Here is a 24993-nt window from a genome sequence, read left to right on the forward strand (position 1 = left end):
AAACTGATGGCCCCCTAGCTACCAGGTGAGTGCATCGATACGAATGAAACTATGCAGGTTCATGGTACTCAATGAGTACTACAACTTTGCCTCAGGACATATTGACCGATTTCGCTTTGGTCAGGGGTCAAAGGTCAATTAGTGCAAAAATCGATAATATGCGAGAGCTGGAGGTGCCTTCGCGCCAAATGCTACTCCTCCTCAGGTTATGGTCGGATTGGCATGAAAATTCACACTAATCGTCTGGAATACATTGTGCACAAAGATCGAGCCGGATTTTCCATTTAGATCTTTGTTCACCCACAGCACCCCCTCGAACTTTGGGGATTTCCGATTTCAAACCGCATTTTCAGAACTTTTCATTCAAATGGATACCGAGTAGTTATCATTTGATGGAACTGGATGAGATTTGATATGCATAATCTTCAGGTGATTCTCTATCCGCAATGTGACATCCATATTGCTCTATATATTATAGTTTCCATGCTCGGCGACCCATTGCTGCCTACCGGCTTGTTTGTTTGTTTGTCACACGATTTTTGGCCACAGTTTTCAAGCAATCGTTTTGAAATGTTTTGTGTGTGTAGGTGACTGGCCAAAGACAGCAATGCTTAATTTTGGTGAAGATCCGAATCCGGATCCGGATCTGAATTTTTCAAGTGATTCTTCACCGTTGAGAGATTGGGGAAAAACAATATATAGAACAATATCTCAAAAGGTTAGGGTTGGATTTACACGAATCTTGGTGGACAGGTTGGGAGTGCAACTTCAAATAATTGGTTCAAATTTGGTGAAGATCTGAATCCAGATCTGGATATGAGGATTATTTAATTTTTAACTGGTTCTTCACCATTGAAAGATGTGGCTAAAAACGATATTGCATAATATATCAAAATGTTGTGGACGGATTCGGATGAAACTTGGTGGACAGGTTGGGTTTGCAAAAAGGACAAGTTGATTCGATTTTGGTGAAGATCTGAATCCGGATTCGGATTCGAGAATTTTTCAGGTGATTCTTCACCATTGAGAGATGGGGCCACAAACTACATATAGCGTGTTATCTCTAAAAGTTGTGGACAACTTGTGACAAAAACGAGGTGGAAGAGTTGGTTTAGTGACAAGAACAAGCTGATTCGATTTTGTTTAAGGTCAGGATTCAGATCCGACCTATCAGTGGGGTAGAAAATTTAAACTGTTCAGCCTTGCGGAGGTATACACTTTACCGAGTACCGTTCCCTTTCGCCACGTGTCACTCTGAGTGATTTTTCAATTTATATGTCGAAGGCAATATCTAAAGGAAGGAATATGTAGGAATAGCACACATCTGTAAGTTAAGAAATAGACTTCACCTGAGGGTTAAGCTAAACATCCAAGTCAGTGTTTTCCCATTCCTCTTGAGAACTACAACAAATTCCACCCTGCCAACTCCCCCACCTTGGGAAGATGAAAACGATTTCATGAACCGGTACCACGAGTGCAGTCTCAATATTTGATTCCAGAGTAGAAACGCCTTTGTGGAGGATTTCGTACATCTGAACACAATACAACATAAGTAAACTATACATACTCGTGGGGTGTGCTTAAACACTTCGTAAGCAGATGAACTGTGCTTCCCCATTGTCTTAGGTCGCTCACCTGTATTTGATTTTTCTTTCTTTTTTCATTTTTTTATTTTCATTTCCTAATTTTCATTTATGGATGTTGTCCAATGGTTCTGTGATTTCCCCTAGTGTAATGGCTTCGATGTCCATCGACACGCAGAATTTCAGCTTTCTAAGTCACCCGGAAAGTACCGATCTTTAATATCAGTCAGTGAGTCAGTCAGTGGTGAGAAAGACCTTTGTATATTAGATATGATGTGGGCACATCAAACGATTTGATGGAATAATTCCCATTCCTCCGATAAGAAATGTGGAAATACTCAGCCGATTATTGTGAGATATATTCCCAAAAAATATTTAAATAGAGAAGTTCACAGGACACCTTACCCCACCTTGCACACAGTCCTGAGAAACAAGGACATGGGCATTGTCTGCGAGCGGCCAATTTGATTGATCATGATGACGTAAGATGCTGTAGTATTTTGTCCAAGTACTGCTAAACGGAAGGGATATTGAAAATGTCAAAAAGGCGATTTGTGTTTCACAGTGTTAATTCTGGAAGTACTGTGCAATTCAATGAAATAAAATTAAGATTTAACGGTTGCAGAATTTTTTTTTCAAGTAGTTCACCGCCGTTGATGCAGCATCTTTTACACCACCTTATTTAGCATGTTACATTAGTTCTTCGCCGCGATTGTTTATGTCCTTTCTGACTTCACTAAAAACAGTAAGTTTCCTGTTTGGAATTATTTTAAATTTTGTTTGTCTGCCAAAACAGGCAGAGAGAGTAAAAAAAAATACTGTCCAAGGTGTTCCACCTTCAAGTCTTTCATCCGTATCTTGATGGATGGAGTATTGCTGTCTCCTCTGGGCTGGTACCCCTGCCTTACACATTACTCAGCTTGACACCACGGAAAGCAAGGCCTTCAAGATTATTGGAATCTCTCACAATGAAGCTGAGTCTATGGGTCTATCACTTCTCCATCGCCAACAGGTCAGTGGTGTCTCTGTCTTCTTCCTCCTCCTATCTGGTCTTGCACTCTTTATCCTCTCCGTGCTTTGTCCGCCCCCAGGTATCTGAAGGATGCAGCTGGTCCACCAGCAACCTCCTCCTAGTGAAACTCCCAAAATCTAGAATCACTGCTCACCTCTACTCATTTGTTCCTGTTTTTTTTCCTGTCTGTGGAACTGCCTTCCACATCCTCTTCAACCTCCTTATTTCCCCCAGGTCTTCAAGACAGCTGTTCGCCACTATCTCAGATCATCCAAAACCACGTTCCTTTCTCCACCCGTTAAAGTACTCCCACCCCCAAATTTTGCTTCTGTATCCCTATTATCCACCCCTTGTGTTCTCCCCCAACCCTCATTGTTACCTGCATACCTTGTTGTCCGTCTCCGTCTAATTTTTCCATTGTCTCTGCTGTTGGCGTTTTCCTCCTTTTTCTGCTGTTCCTTTTGTTATGTTGCAGCCTGATCCCTTCTGTGTTCTACCTCTTCCTCGAGCCTTGACTCCATACAAAAATACATAAAAGTTGCCTCGCTCCTCTCCACACATGCGCAATCGGGACGAATTCAAAGCCAAAGTACTGTTAAACTACAGGTTTGTTTTCCGATTCATGTTTAAAATATAACCTTCAATTGAAATGAAGTTGGACCTCGATCATAAACTGACGTTTGTGGACAGAGTAAACCAATTCCTTAAACCCGCATTTCGCTTCGCGCGCACGGGGTATGATAAGAACTCTTCAAACAACGCGTCTTGAAAACTAAGGATAAATTTCAATATATCCGTGATGTCATTTCTCCTTCCAGGAAAAACACTTGTTGAAAATAAGTTTATTTTCCCAAGAAAGTTTTAAAACCCAATGGTGATATTACAGCAGTAAAAGAAAAAGTAATCGCACGACACAGTTTCTCATTGTTGCATCACAATGCATGATGGCAGAGTCAGGTGGAAGCGTATTCACCTTTCTCATTGTTCTCCCCAAGTATTGTGATTTGTTTGTTCTTTGAGATGAAGTAATTCTATGACAATACATTACTAATAATTCGCTCACACACCAAGACGTGTGAGGTTCGAAACGTTGGCGTCGTTCACAAACTTTCATCATCGGTGCCTCGTCCGCTTGTTCTCGCTCCGACAATAGCGTTTACTTTGTTCGTGGCTCCCAAGTCTCCTTGGGGAAGTCGTTTTCTTTCTGTCTGTGATTTACGATCCGGGTCTGAACCCTGCTCTGAGCCCATTCACATCGCGGGCAATGTTTGTGCGTGCGCAGCGTTGCGCAGTGCGTATTCATAACCATTGTGTACAGGTGCACCTGACGGTAGAGCCGAGGGATTGGCAGAAATGAAATGCGGTTTTTTTTTTTCGCGCTGCATCTGTGTGAGACTGATATATGTACTAGACCCTGTATAATGGGGTCTAAGATAGACACAAAACAAGACTTGGGCCAGTTGCTTGCACAACTCCTCATTGGAATTGCTCCGGGTGGAGGTAGGAGGACTTAAGACATGGTGTGGGACTTCTCACTGGCTTTGCCAGGGCAGCCATGGTCGTACATGATCTCAAGATGTCGTGCCAAGGTCCTAAAGAGATAATGGGTGTGAACAAGATCAGTGCAGTAAAGTTTTTCAGCAGAATGGACAGGGTTTGGATCAGGGGTCATAGTTTTAGGGTGAAGAATATGAGTTTGAACAGTTTTAGGGCAAGGGGTTTACAGTCGGAGAGTGGTTCATGCAAGGAAAGGTAGTGGCACCGAAGGGGATGGATAAGTTCAAATGGGATTTAGATAGGTACCTGGACACACTGGAGATGGAGGGGTATGGGGATATTGGCTTGTGTGCATGGTAGGTAGGTAGCTCGTGGTGGATGGGAGACAATATTGAGGTTGGGGTTTGGTGCAGCGCAGGCATGATGGGCTGAATGGCCTCCTCCTGCACCAACGTTATTTGTGTGTCCTTGCATGTATGATTATGTGTTGTTGTTTGTATCATCGTGTGGACTGTTGTGTGTATCATTGTGTGTGTCGATGTCTGTATTGTTGTCTATCATTGGGTGTATCGTTGTGTGTATCATTGTTAATATCATTGTGTCTATCATTGTGTGTATTGTGTATATCATTGTGTGTGTCGTTAATATCATTGTGTCTCTCATTGTGTGTATCGTTGTGTGTATCGCTGTGTGTATCATTGTGTCTATCATTGTGTGTATCGTTGTATATATAATTGTTTGTATAGTTGTGTGTATCGTTGTGTGTATCATTGTGCGTATCGTAGTGTGTATCATTGTGTGTAGTGTTGCGTGTATCATTGTGTGTATGGTTGTGTCTATCATTGTGTGTACCATTGTTTGTGTCATTGTTTGTATCATTGCATGCATCATTCTGTCTGTCATTGTGCGTATCATTGTGCGTATCATTGTTTGTATAGTTGTGTGTATCATTCTGTGTGTCATTGTGCGTATTGTTGTTTGTATAGCTGTGTGTATCGTTGTGTGTATCATTGTGCGTGTCATTGTTTGTATAGTTGTGTGTATCATTGTGTCTATCATTGTGTGTATAATTGTGTGTATCGTTGTGTGTATAATTGTGTGTATCGTTGTGTGTATTATTCTGTGTATCATTGTGTGTATCATTGTGTCTATCGTTGTGTGTCTTTGTGTGTACCATTGTTTGTGTCATTGAATGTATCGTTGTGTATATCATTGTGTGTATCCTTCTGTGTATCAATGTATGTATCGTGTATATCATTGTGTGTATCATAGTTTGTTTCATTGTGTCTATCGTTGTGTGTATTTGTGTGTACCATTGTTTGTGTTATTGAATGTATCGCTGTGTATATCATTGTGTGTATCCTTCTGTGTATCATTGTATGCATCGTTGTGTATATCATTGTGTGTATCATAGTTTGTATCATTGTGTGTATCTCCAGTTTGTGGTCTTGGATAGTTGAGGCGAGATGTGGAAGCAAGTGTGGGCGCGTTGCCAGGGTGAAAGGAACACCAAATGGGGTTTGTCGGCACAGATTTGTGAAGCTCCAATCGGATTTATACCATAAACTGACACCGGGGGTCGCTGTTGGCTGTGGAATTTTCATCCCTCGAAGAGACCAGAGCACCGATCCACAGGAGGACGCTGTCGACCACTTTAGACATTCTCTGAAGCCTTTTTCCAGGACCCTCCCGCTTCCACGATGCTTGTTCTCCATACGGGAACAATCCTGGGAAGAAGGAAAAACAATGCGGAAGGAGGGGGTGGGGGAAGGGCAAGAGAGGGTCGTGGGAGAATGTCGTCTCATGGCTCTGGAGCTGGACAAAGTCAGACGAACTTTGAAATAACACACAACACCATCTTGTCATACGTGTTGTTGGAACCACACGTTCAAATTCATCCCAGGTAGCCAACAATGCCGAACCGAATGTAGATGAGTGTGGAGACTGCTGACAAACACTGGTGGCTTAAATTGGCCACCTGGGACATGTGACTGTGATGATGTGCGTTGTCCACTTAACACCGTCCGTGTAATTCGAGTACAAGTTCAGTGTCAGGCTTAATACGAGCCAGCTTGTACTTGTACACACCGTCGGATCTTCAACGGTGTGTCCCGAAGTGTGGAAGGAGTATTCTCTTGGATCACGTGACATCGGCATTAATCCGCAGAGACTGAGAACTGGGTGCGGAGATGCGAGTGGTGCTTGGTGCGGATATCCGAGTGGTGCTTGGTGCGGAGATCGGGGAAGGTGCCTGCCTTGCGGTGACCGGACCTGCGGAGCCGCCACTCGGAACGCGCAATTAGTCCATCACAATCGATTCGTCTCGCAAATCATTCACAGACGGCCGCCGGGACAGCGCACCGGGCGATCCCGGGCAGACGCCCCCTCTCGTCCGCTCGAGCTGCGCAGAGGGAGGAGGAGGAGGGTTGAGGAAAGCGAAGGAGAGAAAAGAGAGCGAGAGAGAAGCGTGAGGCGGGGGGGGGGGACGAGGGACGAGGAGACGTCGTGGTTCCCATGCAGTGCGGAGCCCAATGGGACCTCTTCGGGACCGAATGGTTCCCTTGTGGCGCAGCCCGCGAGGAGTTGAAGCGGTACACCAGGTAGGGCTTCACTTATAAGGGTCGGGCGAAGCCGGTTGTCCATTCATCCTCTTAAAAGAAAGTGTTTGTTCGAATAAAGAGGAAATGTTCACGTTTTCTCAGACGTTTGTGACGCAATAAACGGGGGGTGTTGATTCGAGCGTATTGTGAACCATCTCCCCCCCCCTCCCCCCAACGGCAAACACCCCCAGGATTGTTCATAATCCCCAAGGCAAATCCCCCCCCCTTCCCTCCGAGTACTGCGACTGCTGTTTCACTGCTAATGACTCATAATCCCTTCGCAATCAGCATCTTAACTCCTTATTACGCTTTCAGACAAGTTTGTTTAATGAGAAAGCACCGAGCAGCGCCCCGCCCACCCCATGTAACCCAATATAAATCGTCTTTACATGTAACTCTGCGAGTACAACGACAATGGGTTCGTCTGCCTGCCAGCGCTCGCTCGGCTATTGTCTTTCGCAGACAAGCAGAGCTTGTACTCGGACGCACACGCTCAGTTCGTAGGAGAGCGGTTCAAATCTCGCCGCCCTTTCCCGCCCTTTCCCCGCCCTTTCCCCGCCCTTTCCCCGCCCTTTTCCCGCCCTTTTCCCGCCCTTTCCCCGCCCTTTCCCCGCCCTTTTCCCGCCCTTTTCCCGCCCTTTTCCCGCCCTTTCCCCGCCCCCAGTCCTGCCCCTGTCCCGCCTTCGCCTATACTCCTCCCCACCTTTGCCGGGCCGCTGAAGCGCGTACCTCTGGAGTTGCGTGCAGATCTCCATTTCGGACGCGATGGACCTGTCGCGCTGAGCACTTGGGTCCGGGTTTCGCTCGCCGGGCGTTCAACTCCTGAACAACCGCAGCAACAGGCGTCTTCAGTGGTTTTCAGCTTTTTCTGTGAATACATTCTCCATCCCAAGACACAGGAGCGCGCTTTAGTGGATACGCCACCACCTGCCCCCCTCCCCTCCCCCCGGGATGATGGCTCAGCGGAAAGGCACCGCAGAGCCGATCCTTTGGGTTTTAACCTGCACCCTGGCCGTGTGCGCACTGGAAGGTAAGGGGACACCGGGTGCGAGGGATTGAAAGACCTTTTGCTCATTTTGTTGCTCACGCGTCCAACTCGCATTTCGAGACATCTCTCGGCGTGTGACCCCCCCCCCCCCACGATAACGATGCGCTGGTTCGCTCGTGCGGGGCCTTTGTCCGGCACTTGGAACTCGGCAGTATATTTTGCGCCGATCCAAGACCGAATCGTCTTTGCCTTGGGGACCAGGGAGGTGGGCGGGAGTGCGACAGTTTGAATGTGTCCTTGTGAGAGTTCTGAATCGTCGTTACGTCTCTTGGTTCATGAGATGCGTCTCGTAAACGGTCTGTCCGCTCGATGGGGTCGTCTCGCTCTTGGGCAGCGGAAGGGTCGCAATGTTGGACGGGCGAAGGTTGATGTGTGTGTGTGTGTGTGTGTGTATATATATATATATATATATATATATATATATATATATATATATATATATATATATATATATATATATATATATATATATATATATATATGGAACTTCAAGGACTGACTTGTGGACAGCAGTGGTGGGTCATTTTGGTCATGGTCGGAATAGCTCGTGATAGGTTTGATCACTTGTCCCCTCATTCGCTCCCATTTCAATTTAGCAGACCGTTATGTCATCCTGGTATCGAGTACATCGCCATTTGTCTTCTGCTGGCAGATAAGATTTTGTGATGTTCATGGGTCGCCACGTTCTGATGGTCGTTGGCGAAATTAATTGCAATAAAAGCGGTGCAGAGGACCAGGGTCCGCACCCATCGTACCCCACCGTGATTTAACAAAAAACACATGGGGGGAAAACCGACAACCCAGTCACAACACCATTGAGATCATTGTCTGTGATCACACGACCCCCCCCCACCCCCCCCGGATGGTGATGATGGTCCCCATGGTTTACATGTTAAACACGATAGGCCTATATGTATGGATTGGTGATTCAAATGGCGTATCGGATCGTCACCCCCATGCCACCCCACCCCCCCCTACATCACCCCTCTCCCCCGCTGCGCACTTGGCGACGATCGCTGCTAACGTGAGATTTTGATTTATATCGAGTCGATTCCCTCGTCAAGCCCCGCTTGCCTTTTGTCGCTGCATAAGGCTTCGCTTCGCTGGCCTTTGTCCGGGTTTCGGCAGATCAGCCGAAACAAGTCACAGATCCCTTCCATCCACGCTTAAAACCCTTTAACCTCCCAACAAACACCTTCACTGTGTCTCCCTTTTGGTACTTTGTCCAACGTATCAATAAACTCGGGAAATCCCTTTAAATCCTCATCTCACAGCTTTTGGCTGCTCAAACTGAAATGCTTCATGACGTCTCATTTTATTGCTCTTTCCATGTAATTGCCTTGATTTAAAAAAAAAAAAAAATTGCCGACATTGTTCTCCGGCAACTTTTGTGCAATATTCGTCGCCTGCACTGCTTCGCCGGTTTGCTCGAGGATTCATTGACAATTGGGTTAAGGAATTTATGCTTGCATCGTAGTGCCGGGCGACGAAGGTGGATAGCCGGCTCAGAAATTCCCGACGTGCCGTTTGCAATTCCGCAGAGCCGAGTTACTGCCGTACCTTTCACTGTTCCACCTTTCAGGAGAGGAGAAACACCTTGTGCTCAAGATGGGTTGGAACTTTATGTTCAAAGGTATACTTGTCAATCAGTCTCTGCCTCCAGCTATGAGAGTGGTTGTGTGTGTGTGTGTGTGTGTGTGTGTGTGTGTGTGTGTGTGTGTGTGTGTGTGTGTGTGTGTGTGTGTGTGTGTGTGTGTGTGTGTGTCATGTCTGGGCCCCTTCATACTGGTTAATTCTGTTTAATGGAAGATGGAGAGGCCATCGTATATGGCATGCAATCTTCTTGCAGGATGTTGCCGGTCCTTTGTTGCACTGAGAGTGCCTGGAGGATCATCACCTCATGGTAAACGGTATGATCTGGACCCCGCCGGTTAGAGGCGACAATTTGCGATTGGGTTAGGATGCTGATGTTAACGTGTTCAGCTTGCGGCAAAAGACATGGAGGGGTTTTCAATGTCCACCATCAGCAGACGGGTCCCTGAATTAACATCCCAGCCGACCAATCCCAGCACACTTTTTAATGCAACGCTCTGGTGACAAAACGACAGCAGAACAGTTTATGGTCGTGCCGAGGATCGAAGTCAGACTAGAGAGCTCAAATGGACGTGCTTGCTAACTCAGCACCGTCAGTGCCTGAAATGTGGGATCCAAAGGAGAGCTGAGCATCATGTAGGTTCTCTTAATACCCTGATGTTAACGTTCGTGGAGGACAAGGAGTTGTAGGCAATGCGATAAAACATTTGTGATGACCAAGTGGAAACTTAGTCCTTTGCATTCCCTCTTTCTTTCCTTTTTCTCATTCTTTATCTTTAGTTTAATAGGCACCTTCTGTCCAACACTCGTTCCCTGCCTTTATCCCCCTGATAGCCCCAATGTGTGTGTGTGCTCCATATGGCGCCTGTGGATCCAAGCCTTTCGGATCCCTTATGGTCTGCTCGATGCGACATCATGTTGTAACGTTACATCCTTGTTGCATGTTTTACTTTCCAGAAAACGCACCCAATTAGAGTAACCATTGTCTTCCCTGAGCCACCGTTATTTATATGTCGTACCGCGCGTGGTCGGGTATGGCATTTTGTCCTCACGTCTATACTGCGCACGTCCTGGTGACTCCTCGGTGAAAACGACCTCCAAAATCTCAGCTTTGAGTTGAGCGGGTCGGTTCTAACGTTGATGTGATGGTTTTCTCGACATTCTCCGAACTAAGTTGTTAAAGAGTTTGTTTGCTTCACAAGCCCTGGGGGCATTGCCAGTGTGCATGCGATGAATTGCTTTGATGTCATGGAACAAACGTTGCTGCACTGGTCTTGAGAAGCACTTTTGCACGCGACGTGAAAGGCCGGTAGTCCTTTAAATGGTAGCAGTAGATTAGTGACACAGGGGTTTTGTACGTTGTCATGTTCAACGCTGAAGAACCCACTCGGGTGTACGTGTTGAGCTTTGGCCCATACCTTGTCTGGTTTTTTTTTTAGGGGAGGGGGGGGTTGGTATGCCGGTGAAATCGAACACGCTTTCCTCGGTATTTATCATTACTCACTCTCTCAGAGGATGCTTCGCTCGGTGCTATGCCGAGCACGTCTGCAGAGCCGGCCACGGAGGAAACCACAGGCTTGCGGCCGAAGAGCGGTCAACATTCCCACGACGACTCTTAATGGGGTTCACACAAAGTAAAAATACAAGGATAGATGTCTTCTAAAAGTTTGTACTGCTGAGTGGACAAGTTCATTTGCGTCCTTATTTTGGTAATGCGGTGCTTTGACCGCTAGATTGAATGTGCTGTGTAGACATGGCGGCTGTTCGCACAGTAAATTCTCTCCTGGTCCTCATGACACTTCACATTTCAGGAATCACTGGCCTGGTAGAATCATCTTGCTTTACCTGCCATAATGCTGTCTTTACGCTCGGAGCACGATCGTGCGATTCCTGCCATTAAACCTTGTTCATGTTGAGTTCTCGGTGCTGGGACATGTCTGTTGCGCTTGAAATGTCCAACTCACACCTTTGTTGAGATATACAATCCAATGATCTGTCTCTTCATATTTCGGTGGACAGACACCGAGATTGTATTTTTTTGGGGAAACGTTGGGGACGGGGGAGGAGATTTTTGTTGTGTGTGATCATCCAAGCAGGATTTCTTGGCATTTTGTACCTCACACTCTTTGAGTCCCCCCCCCCCTCTCCGCCCCCCAACACAGATTCTAGTAACCCCTGCGGCTGAGGTTCGCCGCCAATTCATGCATTTTGTCTGAGGGGAGTGATTCCGCTAGCTGTTGCCAATCGACAGGAAAGAGCTTGTTTGAAAGCATTTGACCTTTGTGGACATGAACGCTGCCTCCTGGTTGGTGCATTATTCCTCGGCCTTCCAGCGATGCACCACAGCCCAGATTTCCAACAGTTTTTCTTTTTCAAAAATTCCGACAGCCCCGTAACATTGGGAAGCCTGCGACCAAGCCCGCAGGAAGTGTGTGCTCTGTCACTATCTGTATCCAAGGCTTCATTGGAAATGGTGACGGCGAACGGGTCACAAAGACCATTAACCACAATTTCTCCTGCAAGATTATTCCCCTCTGATGGCATATCTTGGCGAACAAAAATGATCAAATTTATTTTGTACTTGCGGCCCAAAAGCAGTCAACATTCCCACGACGACCCTTAATGGGTTCACACAAAGTAAAAATACAAAGATGGATGTCTCGCGTCATGAAAAAGCTGTTGGAGATATTGGAACACTCTCAACATGTAGTCATCGATTTCTAATCTGTAAAATTTCAAACATCCAAACGAAGTAAATACAAAAATTTGAATTAAAATTTGGCCACAAGTGAAGTGATCTCGCCAACTCGTAACTTACTTGCAGAAGATCCTTTTCAATGAAATTCCTGAAAATATTACTTTTTGATTTTGTGTTTTGTATTCCCAATGTTGCAGGGCTGTCAGAATTTGTTTGTTTTTTAATCACCACATGCAGTGAGATGGAAATCAGAATATTTCACCACAAAACCCTCCTCTTTTTAAGGACGGATGGAATTTGAGGAAAGTCTTCATGAAGAACGGGGAAAAAAAACATTAAAATGCAGAACTTGCCCATTTGACGACTCAGAGTTTTGTCACCGAAACTTTCTTACTTTGTGTTGAACTCTAAAGCTCCAGTGGTGGTGAGAGACATATCATTCGCAATAGCGCAATTCTACAAGCCTTGAGTAAGGTCTCTTGTACCGTCGCCAACCCTGTGCCAACAGCTTGTGCCCCAATTGTTCACTTCCTCCAACTGCTGTGTCGCTCACACTGAAGAATAACACGATACTCGAGTACAGTGAAACCTGTTGATATTGATGAATGCATTTGTGCACAATTTCTGTTACTGCATGCAAATGGTCCGAGACATATTAACGCTAACAGTTTGCTAATGGCCAATAACATCGCTGTACTGTGTTGCTTAAATCAATTTGGCTTTGTGCATGTCTTTCAACCGCCGAATCTCGAGGTTAAAAACAACCAAAAACAACCAAAAACGATGTTTTTTTCATGCGTTCCTTTTTAATGTGGATCCAAGAAATCAGGGTACTTGAAGAAAGCTCAGCACCCGGTTCGCTCGCCTCACCCGGTCATTTCATGTTGTTCTTCCGTCGTTTGAGCGGAACTAACTGAATGGTGATGAGCTGGAGTGGATGTTGCGTCGTTTCTACATGTCATTCTCAACACTTGCATTCTAATGCCGCGTGGAGTTCGGTGAAGATGTATTTTATTCTTGATTGCAATTAAAGGATTTCTTTTTGTTCTCGAACAATAAATAAATGGCGTTCTCTTCTCCATTCGGCGTGACGATCAACGGCTCGATTTGTAAGCGTCTTTTGAAATGCAGAAAAATGGATTTTGGGCAGTTTTATGATCTTCAGTTCAACCAGTGAGCACGAAGTCGTTGCAGAATCGAAATCTGTGGCTTATAATTTAGTGACGGGCAGAAGATTTTTTTTTCTCAGGAGAGATCAATGCAATTCCACGGTACAGATGTTGCGTGCCAAACTGAACTCCGTGTGCTAAAAACACAATGTCTGCCCATGTGGCAAGAAAAGGTGCGCAAGGCGAGGCTCGTTAAAAGACATGCATTTCTTAAATTGAGGGTGAGCTTGTTGACATTTTAAGAAATGGAGAAAAGAAAAGCTTGTTTTAAGTTCGTCGATGTCGATATACTTCCCACACTTCAAACAATCAATTTCCAAACTGTGTGAGTTTTGCCTTTAGGCTTCCCTGTGTGAACTTAAATATTTATCTTTTAATTTTTTTTCTTTTATTTCTTTTTTTTTCTACCTTTGAGTCTCGTTGGTCGGGTGAGTTTATAAGTTGTGGAATAATTAGATAATTGATTTATTCTACTTGTTTAACAGTATGTCTTAAAACGGGTAGCAGTGTTTCCGCTAGTCCAATGGTGCCCGTGACTACGTCGTCTTGTATTACATTGGTGGTGCTGATGGTGCTACCTGGGTGAGCATCGTTGACCCCTGGCGGTCTCCTTGCCATTTATTCTCGCAGCCTGTTGTATTAGATGCTATTGACATTGAAATAAACAAGTTTCTTTGAAATAGCCTTCTTCGATAATAGATATATTACATTTTTCCAATAATGGTTTTTAATTGAAAGTATGATTCTCCTGAATCCTTCAGTTTTCTGATAATATGTGTCACTTCTTAAATTATAGGTTTTATTCATCAATAAAAATGCTTGTTTTGAAATGTGCAAAACCAAGCAAAAAAATGGAGTTTGCTGGGGTTCAAATTTTGGAAACAGCAACCGCTTTGGCTTTTTAAAGACCATTGACATTGTTGCTGACAGGGGCGTACACATGTATTTCAGATGCATATGCTGTATACATATAGGCTTTCGGATACATATATATATATATATATATATATATATATATATATATATATATATATATATATATATATATATATATATATATATACACGACCGGTCAAAATTTTTCGAACACCCCCATTTTTCCAGTTTTTACTGAAATTTAATCAGTTTAATGTTTCAATGTACTCTGAAATTAAAGCAGAAAACAAATAAACAATTGCAGTTAAAAAATAAATCATAGAATCGTTTTGTTGAACAAAATTTAATCTAAATTTTTGACTCATCAAAGTAGCCACCTTTTGCAGATATAACAGCCGAACATACTCGTGGCATTCTTTCTTCAATGGAAATCAAATATTGTTCGGAAAGTTCTTCCCAACACTGTTGCAGAAGTTCCCACAAATGTGTTGCACTTGTTGGTTGCTTTACTTTCACCCTTCTGTCCAGTTCATCCCAAACAAGGTCGATGGAGTTTAAGTCTGGAGACTGTGCTGGCCATTCCATGGTTTGAAGCTTACCATCTTGTTCTTTTCTTCTAAGGAAGTTGTGACATCGCCTGTAGATGTGATTTGGGTCGTTATCTTGCTGTAGGATGAACCCCTTACCAACTAGGCATAGACCAGAGGGTATTGCATGGTGCTGCAAAATTCTGTGGTCGCCCTTTTGGTTCAGGGTGCAAGTCAGTCTGTGTAAGTCACCAACTCTGGATCCAGCAAAAGAGCCCCAGATCATCACACTTCCTCCTCTACGTTTGACAGTTGGTGTCACACATTGAGGAACCATCTTTTCACCTACTCGACGGTGTACAAAAACCCTGCGTGATGAACTGAAGATTTCAAATTTTGATTCATCAGTCCATAAGACCTTCCAGTTTTTAGGAGTCCACTGGTGGTGCTTCATGGCCCAGACAAGCCTCTTTTTCTTGTTTTGCCATCTTAGCAATGGCTTTCTCACTGCCACTCAACCTGTCAAACCTGCAGCTCAAAGTCTTCTCTTCACAGTTGAAACTGAGACTTCCTTACTTCAACGAGTGTTAAGCTGTGCTTGAAGCTGCTGTCCTGTGAGCCGCCTATCACGCACGCTGTTGACTCTCAGAACTTGTCTTCTGATTGTGTTGTGCCTTGGGGTCTGCCAGACCTTTTCCTGTCAGAATTTCCTCCAGTTTCCAAGTGCCTTTTGATGATGTAGGAAACTGTACTCACTGACACCTTGGCTTACTTTGCAATTTCTCTGAAGGAAAGACCTACACTTTTAAGGATTATAATGGTCTGTCTGTCTTCCTTTGTTAATTGTCTTTTTCTCACCATTATGATGGCAATATACTACTTCCTGCAGTGCAATATTGCCCAAATAATGTTTCAGAGGGTCTAGGAACACAGTCTCTTCCAACACTGCTTTTATACAGACAGAGGGTTTGTAACTAATCAACAAAAGTTGGGACACCTTTAGGAATTGTTTGCATCAATTTGCAAGTCTTAATTTACTTCCATTGCTGCAGAACAGCTGCAGTTGCAAACCCATTACGTGTTCACTGGAAAGGGCTTTTTTTAAGAACTCTGAAATTTACATTATTTTTCAGTTTTTGGGAACCTAAACTTGTTTTTTTTAACCTCTGGCAGTTTACCGTTTAGCTTTGTACCATTTCAGGTTATTCACTGGACTTGAACTGCTTAAATTTCAGTAAAAACTGGAAAAATGGGGGTGTTCTAAAACTTTTGACCAGTAGTGTATATTTCTATCCTTTGGCAAAAAGTAGTGATGATGGGAATTTGGGTGTTTTTTAAAAGTACATGACTAAAGTTGGTTCTTGTAGTCCATCAGTTTATTTGAAATACAGTTGATCTTCACTATCCCATGACAAATGTCGAGACTATAATGCATTCATTTAGTGGAACAAACATGTAACCACATTTGCTTGGATGCAGGAGGTTGTAGCATGCTTATACAATGCCATAATATATATTTTTATTTTTTATTTTTACTTCTGCTACCTAAGGTGGATGAAGGTTATGTTTCCACTCCTGTCTGCCTGTTTGTTTAGGACCACAGTATCTCAAAAAATTATGGACAGATTCTGATGAAATTTTGTGGATAGGTTGTATGTGTGACAAAGACGAAATGTTTCGATTTTGGTGAAGATCAGGATCCAGATCCTAGAATGGAAAAAGTGATTCTTCCCCATTGACAGATTGGGCCAAAACGATAAATAGCATGATATTTCAAAAAGTTGTGGATGGATTATGACAAAACTTTGTGGATTAGGTGGATTGGTGATGAGAACAAGCCGATTAGATTCTGTTTCAGGTCCGGATCCAGATCCGGCCCATCAGTGGGATACAAAATGTAAACTGTTGAGCCTGGCAGTGGAATGCGCTCTACTGAGTGTCGTAGTCATGGCCTGTATTTCTGCATAATCTGTATTGTACAGTAATCGACGAACACATAATTGCAAATATTTTCCTTTCTCCTGTTAAAGCAGAAATGTTTTACATATGGAGAAATCTTGAACCCATCTGGTTGTTGTGTCTTGCAGGGAAAAGGAGGTTGTTCTGGTTGTAATTGTGAGGATTCTCTAGCTCAATGAATGTAGGTGTGAGCAGCTTGTGATGTTTGTGGGGAAGGTGGGGAGAGGGTGCATGTGGTGGGGGAAGATGACAAAGTTGGGTCTGGATCGGAATTTTTTTTTTTAACAATGATCTAAAGTCCCTTTCAGACAGTCACAAAGTTAATCCATACTCGTCCAATGCTAATTCTCAATGCTTCAGAGTAAAATAAAGCAGATTAGTTTATTTTCATGTGAAAGATATTTAAATATTAAAAAAAAAGCCTTCTTCTGATCACAAATTGCTGTAGTTTTTCATGACTAGTCCGTGTGAAGCTGATGTCGCACGATTGCCTGTTTTAAAAATGGCGGCTAGTGACAGAGTGTGATAGCATGCAGATGGAGTCTTCCAAATATATCCAATGTATATAATGCACGTTGTCAAATGCAATTCTACCTGCTCTTTGGCATCGTCATCCCACAAACAGGACGGCTCTTCCCATTCCATGTGGGGAAACTGCAATAAAGGGATTCCTCTTGAAAGGTAAGCTTCGCTATACTGTACTAATATGAAAACATTATAGGACTTTCTTTTTTTAGATTTGATTTTAATTTATTGTCAATCATTTGTCGGTGGCCACAGGAGATGTTCCAGATGGATTTTGGTATTTCAAAAGATATACAGCACAACTTCTAGAATATGTATCTTGACCCCTTATATTGAAAGACAATCCACCCACCAATCGCCAACAAAGATAACAACGTGACCTGTGCCTTGTGGTGGTGTACTTAATCATTGTCAACAAATGTGAGATTTCAGACCATGAGCATCGTCTTTGAAATTGAAAATCAACTACCTTGCCGAATTACATTTGAGTTTCAAGTTTCAAGTTTTTAGACGTGAACATAGGATCTCCGGGGCTTGTGCATGCAAGTTCTGGGGAAGTCAAAACTTTTTGATAAATGTGATGTGAGAGCATTCTTTCCTCAAACCGACATGGACATTTGTCGAGGAGATGGGAGGCTATTTATAATCAGCGATCATGCATACCCTCTATTACCAATGCCTTGTGTATCCATACAATGTTTCGGTGACAAGTGATGTTGAGATAAATTTTAGCCACAGAATTACCCTTAAACGAATGTGCATGGTAACCACATTCATACAATTCAAATTTAAAATCGAATTAAATTTTGTTATCCTAATTCGAATTAAATGTAATAAAGTTAAGGCAACTGAAATGTATCAGGACTTTCCACTTACAGTGAACAACTGGTTAGTTGGTACCTATTGTATCCTTCATTTGTGAACATTACATGAACAACAGTTGGTTACAAATGTCAGAGTTTGAAAAGATTGACAATGCCAATCATCCCATCTGTATGGCATGGACAAAGCCTTAAGAGATTAGTGGAATATATATTTTAAAACATATCATTTCATATTCAAACGAGAAGGGCACTCAGTAGAACGCATATCTCCTCCAAGCCGGATCTGGATTCGGACCTGAATTAAAGTTTAATTGGTGTATTCGTGTCACCCAACCAACTCATCCACCAAGTTTCGGCCCAATCTATCCATAACTTTTTCAGATATCGTGCTATGTATCGTTTTGGCCCTATCACTCAATGAGAAAGAATCACTTTAAAAATATTCTTGGTTCCAGATCCGGATTTGGATCTTCTCCAAAATCTAATCAATTCTTACTTATTAAATACCCAACCTGCCCACCAAGTTTTGTCTGAATCCGTAAACAACTATTTTGAGATGTCATGCTATACATCATTTTTGGCTCGATCTCTAAATGGTGAAAATTCACTTTAAAAATTCTCAGATTCAGATCCAGATCCAGATCTTCACCAAAATATCATCATTTCGTCCATGTCACATACCCGAGCTCCCCACCAAATTTCATCCAAATCCATTTACAACCTTTTGAGTTATCCTGTTCATAAACAAACAAACAGACAGCTAGACAGGGGTGAAAACATAACCTCCATCCACCTTCATTGGGTGAAGGTAATTGAAAGCTCATCATGTTGCTCATTTTAAATTGGCTTTTCTTTTGAAATTTAGAAATGTAAGTGTAAAACACTTCCTTTTCTCATTCTGTATTGTATGTTTTTCCAATAAATTTACATTCATTAATGTTTTTCCTCTCATTATATGCCCATTTAATTTGACTACCGATGTCATAAATTTATTGTACGTCCATTTGTTTTTCAAATCATTGGTGAAAACTAAGAAGGGTGACGAGTGTCTGACCACCCTTCTTTTGTCATCAAAGAAGCATGGTTCCAAAGAGCAGCATTGAATAATTCTGTCTACACTGATGAGACTATAATGATGATACCACCAAGAGAGTGCGCCGGCACCTAATGGGAAAGCGGTACGTAAGTGCTGCCTCCACCCATGGGTGGCTCTCCACAATGTCAAAGACAGGGCCTTAAGCTCCCAATGTCACATCAATGCCAAGGATAGAGAGAAATAATGGCCAAGTCATGAACGCATTTCTTTCCTACTGGCATCATCAGCAATGTACAACCACTCCTCCCCACGATAATGACCTGACAGGACATCTCCGATGAGACTTTCTTTTACTATTCACCCGCTAACTTTTGTGGAGCTACGAACCTGTGTCAACTCACAGTCATTTCTCTGCAAATTTTAATCAGCATGTGTCACCTGCCAAACAAACACCATGTTCGTGGTAACATGAACAACAAAACAGTTGCATTCGAGGCAGCTCGGCAAAATACTTAGCTGTGCTTATGATTGTGTGTTTGCGATGATGCACCGTTTGGTAAGATCGTTTTCCTGGCTGTCCTTCAAACCTTTTGGTTGTTTGTGTAACCACATTCTTGAAGAACAGTTCCAGACCCTTGTTCACTCCATGCCATGTCATATCCATGCCATCCTGGATCCACATGGTAGCCCAACACCCTATTAAGTAACATTCTGTTGGTGTTTCCATTTTTGTCCACGACATATAACCAACCATAACCATTCCTTTCGTGTTGTGAAGTGCATCCAGGGCTGCTGAAGCAGTTTCATTTGACCAAGGAGCGCAGTCCTGGAAGGGTCGTCACTCCGATGCAGGATACTCAAATGGCTTAGTTCCTTCGTTAGCTGGTTCTCATTTTGCCGACCTCAGAAGGATGACAGGCTGAGTCAACCAACATAGTGTTATTTTAACGTCACACCAGGAGCTCAAACTCAGGACCCTAAGATCTTAGAATCACTGAATGGATGAGAGAGTTGGGTGGTTGGGTTGGGGGGGAGGGAGGGGGGTGGGGTTGCAAGGGTATAAAAGATTATGGTTTTGGATTGGGGATGATCTGAGATGGCGGTGAACAGCTGTCGTGAAGACCTGGAGGGAAGAATGAGATTGAAGCGAGTGTGGAATTTTGTTCCACAGGCAGGAAAAAAAGAGAACAAATGAGTGGAGGTGAGTTGTGATCCTAGATTTGGGTAGTTTAATGAGAAGGGGGTTGATGCAGAATCGTGTTTGCCCAGTGGAAACCTGGGCTGAGGGGGCAAAGCACAGAATAGAGCTAAGGGTGCAAGACCAGAAACCACTGACCTGTCTGTGATATGGACTCGGAATCATTGTGGGATATTCCAATGATCTTGAAGGCCTTGGTTTCTACGGCGTCAATCTGAGCAAGGTGTGAGACAGGAGGCAGCCCAGAGTGGAGTCGAGTTCTCCATAAAGCTGCAGACAAAGGCCTTGTCGGTGGATGGGAGTTCAGGTGTGCCAAGGAAGGACTTTGTATGACTGTGGATGCCCAGATGGTAACTGGCTTTGAAGGTCAACTTTGAAATGTGGCTTACCTTATAAAGATCTTGGCTGATGGTGACACCCAGGAGTTTGAATCACTGAACTACCTCAATAGGATTATGAAGAAAGTGAATGGGAGGGTTTGCCATGCACTTCTTTCAGAGAGAGAGAGAGAGATAGTGAGAGTGAGAGTGTGAGATTTGTCAGCATTGAAAGACATGTTCCACGTGTTGGACCAGCTTGTGATTTTTTTTTGTTTTGAAGGTCTGAAGAAAACGAAGAGGCTGCAGCCTGCCTGAAGGATGAGGACTTCATGGCAGAGGCTGGAGTCATCAGCAAATAAATAACGGAGATTTTCCAGAGAGTCAGAGAGATCATGAATGAAGATCAGGAATAGGACTGGTCCCAGAATGCTGCCTTGGAGTAATCCAGCATTGACAGGGAGAGTAGATGAAAGGATTGCATTGAGAGGCACATGTTGGCTACGAGAGTAGATGAAGTCAGGAATCCATGTGTGGAGTTGGCCTTGGATGCTACAGGCAAAGAGTTTGGAGAGCAAGGCAGGATGCCGACTGTATTAAAATACACAAAATATTTTCAGAGAGATGGCCCTGATCTAATGTCTGATATTGAAGGCTTCCATCCATTGCTGTGTGAGGAGAAGCAGCATATCCAAGGTTGAGTAACCTGATCCGAAAACAAATTGATGATCTGGGATGAGGTTTTTGGAGAAAAGGAAATAATTCATAACAACTGCGATGATGGATTCCTTGACCTTGCTGATGATTGGAAGTAAGCTAATTGGTCTGTAGTTAAGTGGATCAGTTTTTGCACCTTTTTATGTAATGCAGTGGTATTGGTGGATTTCCAAGCAGATGGAAGATGACCTCAGGCAAATGATAGGGTGAAAAGGGCAGGGAGAAGATGTGCAAGATCAGCAGAGCAGGTTTTTAGGACATGTTAGCTGATGTCTTCCGGTCCATCGGAGTCAGAGTTAAGGGTTGACCAAAACTTTTCCACTGGTCATCTCATTCTTTCTTCTCACATTCGGTCTTCGGTCTTCTTGGTCTTGTCACAAGCGGACTTGGCTTTGTGTCATTTGAAGTGAGGAAAGCGATCGAGGGTGAGCATACTCCAGAGACAGACATGATAAGGTGCCCTCAGGTTTTAGAAGAGGGAGACAAGTTTGAAAGTTCAATCTTGAGGTTGAACAGATGTTGTTTCCTTGCTCTCCTGAGAGTGGACACACACTTGTTGCATGATTTTTGGAATGCATTGCGATTGCTTTCGGTTGGATGAGCTTTCCAGAAAGAGAAGGCAAGTTGATTCAGAGCAACTGTCTCATCGCAGGATTCAGTGTACCATGGGTGGGAAGAATGGGATGATAAGTGAAGACGAGACGGGATGAATTTGTGGATGAGAGAGAAGAGGTTTCTGTTGAAGAATTCTCAGGCTGAGTTAATATCAGTGGCAGTAGAAATGGGATACCAGTCTTGAAGAAAGATGGGTACTTGCAGTCCCTGTCAATCTGCCTGAGTGAACTGCTGGACTCACTGGTATCGAGTCAGACCTCTGAGAATAGTTGGAGAGATTTTCACTTTCACAAGCATATGAACAGATGAACAGATGAACCAATTGGAGCAGAGGAAGAGCAGGAGACATTTGTGTGAAAGTTAGTCATCACCAAGTCCAGAAGGGAAGATTTGCCATTGGGAGAAATCCAGGTTGGAAAGTTTAGAGATCGAGTCAGTCCCATAGAGTTACATAAGTCTTTTGCTGAAATGCTATGGCTGGTGAGAGATGTACCAACACCCAGCCATGTTGCATGGTGACAATTGAAATCATCACATATGAGGAAGTGATAATTGGGATGAGTGGTAAAAAGTTTGTCCTTGTTTATGGAAGGAGAATTGTATGGAGTCCTCACTGTTTGGAGGACAATACAACACACAGACAAATAATAGGTGGGAGAGGAGAGGAGGTCGCAGCCAAAGGTACTCTTGTAAGAGGTGCAAGAGCTGAACGAGGGGAGTGAGAAATGGAATTCTTGATGTACAGTGCAACTCCGCTGCTAGAACCGGGTTCAGTTCGGTAAAACCGGAGGAGACAATATCCAGGGATAGATACTGAGGAGTCAGGGACCTCCTGTTGAAGGAAGGATTCTGTTAAACAGATGATGTTTGGGCTGTCAGCAGCAGTCTGGATTGAGAGATCTGTAAATGGAAGCACATGAGATATCAGGTGATGGGAGCACATCAGACATTGCCTGCAATAGGAAATGAAATACCGTGGGCCCCATCTTTCAAATTCCTTGCCAATTCAATTTCCTCACCTGCACACCATCCCAACATGTCCAAGCCTACTCCTGCACCTGCTCCACTGCTTTCACATATCTCCTCACCTCCTCTTTTACTCTCTCTTCTCTCTTTTCCTTCTTCCTCCTTTCCTTCACGCATGCCTCTCTACATCGACCATGCATTGCTCACCCAAAACCTTGCGTCCCATGCTGTATCATTCCCATCACACACTTGTGATGCAACTGATGTACGAGTGCATGATAATGATCTGGAACTGTATCCGTACAAGATACAGTTACTGCAGTGCCAGACTGAAAGAAAACATCGTGGCAATACCCCTGGGTGCTCACCTGGTAGTGGCTGGATAAGATAACCAGGTAACCACAGGTATGCATGGATGACCCACAAAATATGTAATGAGGAAGAAAGTAAATACCTCTGGATTATTTTACGTCCTCCACCGAAGGTGGAAGGAGTTTATGTTTTCAACATTTATGTTTGTTTGTTACGTGCAAAATTGAAGATTTTTGCAAGTATATTGATTGGTTCGTCGATTGTTCGGGTGGTCGATGTAATCGAAAAAAAAATTTTTTGAGATTTTTTTCTACCCTAATTATCAGTATTTCCGTCGATATGTTGGGTAGTCGATCTCGTCGAAAAAAAAAAAATTTGAGATTTTTTTTTTCTACACATTATCAGTATTTCCGTCGATATGTTTGTCTGTCTGTCTGTCTGTCTGTCTGTCTGTCTGTCTGTATGCCTGTTCGGTCCAGTGCTCCGTTAATACAATGGCGATTTCGATGAAACTTGGTTGGTAGGTTCATACCATGACCGAGTTGTGTGCAAATGAAAACCGTTGCTATGGACCCATCCCTTGCCTAGCAATGGACCTTTGAAATTTTCAAAAAAATCTCAAAATGTATTTTTTCGAAAATCAAAAATCGGGCCACGAGTGACTGTGGGCAGTACATTCAGCCATATTGTCAAAAATTTCCAGCCGGATCCTATGAAAACTGTCGGAGAAGATACACTTTGAATGAACCCTGGTCGAAAACAATAAAATAACGAAGTTCGTTATATCTCAGAGACTATGAGTCAGATATACATGAAACTGGTATGGTAGGTTCATGGAATGTCCTAGTTATGTGTGAGAAAGAACCGTTGCTATGGACCCCTCCGTTGCCTAGCAACGGCCGAAAAACCTCTAAATGTGGGGGTATTTTAACGAAAAAACAATCTGCAGCATTAACCCTTGAAGCTAGAATCATGAATTTTCTTGTGCTTAATCCTCAGGTCATTCCCCATCAAACGGGCCCATTGTGCCAGGTTCTTTTGGGTTGGCGACAACCCATGTCTGCCTACCGGCTTGCTATTCTGTCTGTTTGTCACCTACAGGTCACAATTTTCAACCAATCATCATGAAAATTCACCACATAGTAGAGTTTGTCATAAGAAAGAAGCTTATCGTTTTTGAGGTCAAAAGGTCAAAAGATCAACATAGGCCAAAGGTCAACAACTTCAGTGATATTTCTAAAATCCTCAAATTTGATCCAATTGACTTGAAATTTGAAGAGGATTTATATTTTAGGCCACTGAATTCAACGAGCCAAATATTTTTGAAGTCAACATTGACTAAAAGGTCAACATAGGCCAAAGGTCAACAACTAAGTTGGTATTTCTAAAATCCTAAATTTTCATCCGATTGACTTGAAATTTGAAGATTTATATTTCAGGTCACTGAATTCAACTCGCCAATTATTTTTGAGGTCAACATCAACCAAAAGGTCAATATAGGTTGAATCTCTCAAATCCTCAATTTTCATCTGATTGACTTGAAATTTGAAGATAATATACATTTCAGGTCACTGAATTCAACCACCAATTATTTTGTAGGTCCACATAGGCCAAAAGGTCAACATATGCCGAATTTCTAGAATTGTCAATTTTCATCCGATTCATTTGAAATTTGAAGAGGACTTGCATATTTGGGCATTTAATTCAACCACCATATAATTTTTGAGGTTGAGTTTGTTTTATGGATTTTGTAAGTGTCGTGCTCTGCATGATGTGCTCTTCTTGTTTGTTTGTTTGTCTGTGTACAGGATATCTCAAAAAGTTGTGGACAGATTCGGATATAATTTTGTGGACACATTGGGTGGGTGACAAGGATGAGCTGATTATATATTGGTGAAGATCTGGATTTGCATCTGGCTAC

General features: G+C 43.3%; 1 protein-coding gene across 4 annotated transcripts in view; it reads left to right on the forward strand.

Annotated features, from left to right (window-relative positions):
• Positions 1-7390: 7390 nt before the first annotated feature.
• The window catches only part of LOC147028939 (ephrin type-B receptor 2-like), a 195219-nt gene continuing 177616 nt past the window's right edge, over positions 7391-24993 (forward strand). For all 4 annotated transcript variants that reach the window (XM_085879832.1, XM_085879830.1, XM_085879831.1 and 1 more), the window contains exon 1: positions 7391-7722. In XM_085879832.1, coding sequence (XP_085735958.1) covers positions 7644-7722 — 79 coding nt within the window. In that variant the 5' untranslated portion in view covers positions 7391-7643. The remainder of the gene's footprint in view (positions 7723-24993) is intronic.

Source organism: Eptatretus burgeri, chromosome 4 (assembly GCF_056783735.1).
Source record: "Eptatretus burgeri isolate ZD-2024b chromosome 4, Ebu_testis_v1, whole genome shotgun sequence".
NCBI classification, from domain to species: domain Eukaryota; kingdom Metazoa; phylum Chordata; class Myxini; order Myxiniformes; family Myxinidae; genus Eptatretus; species Eptatretus burgeri.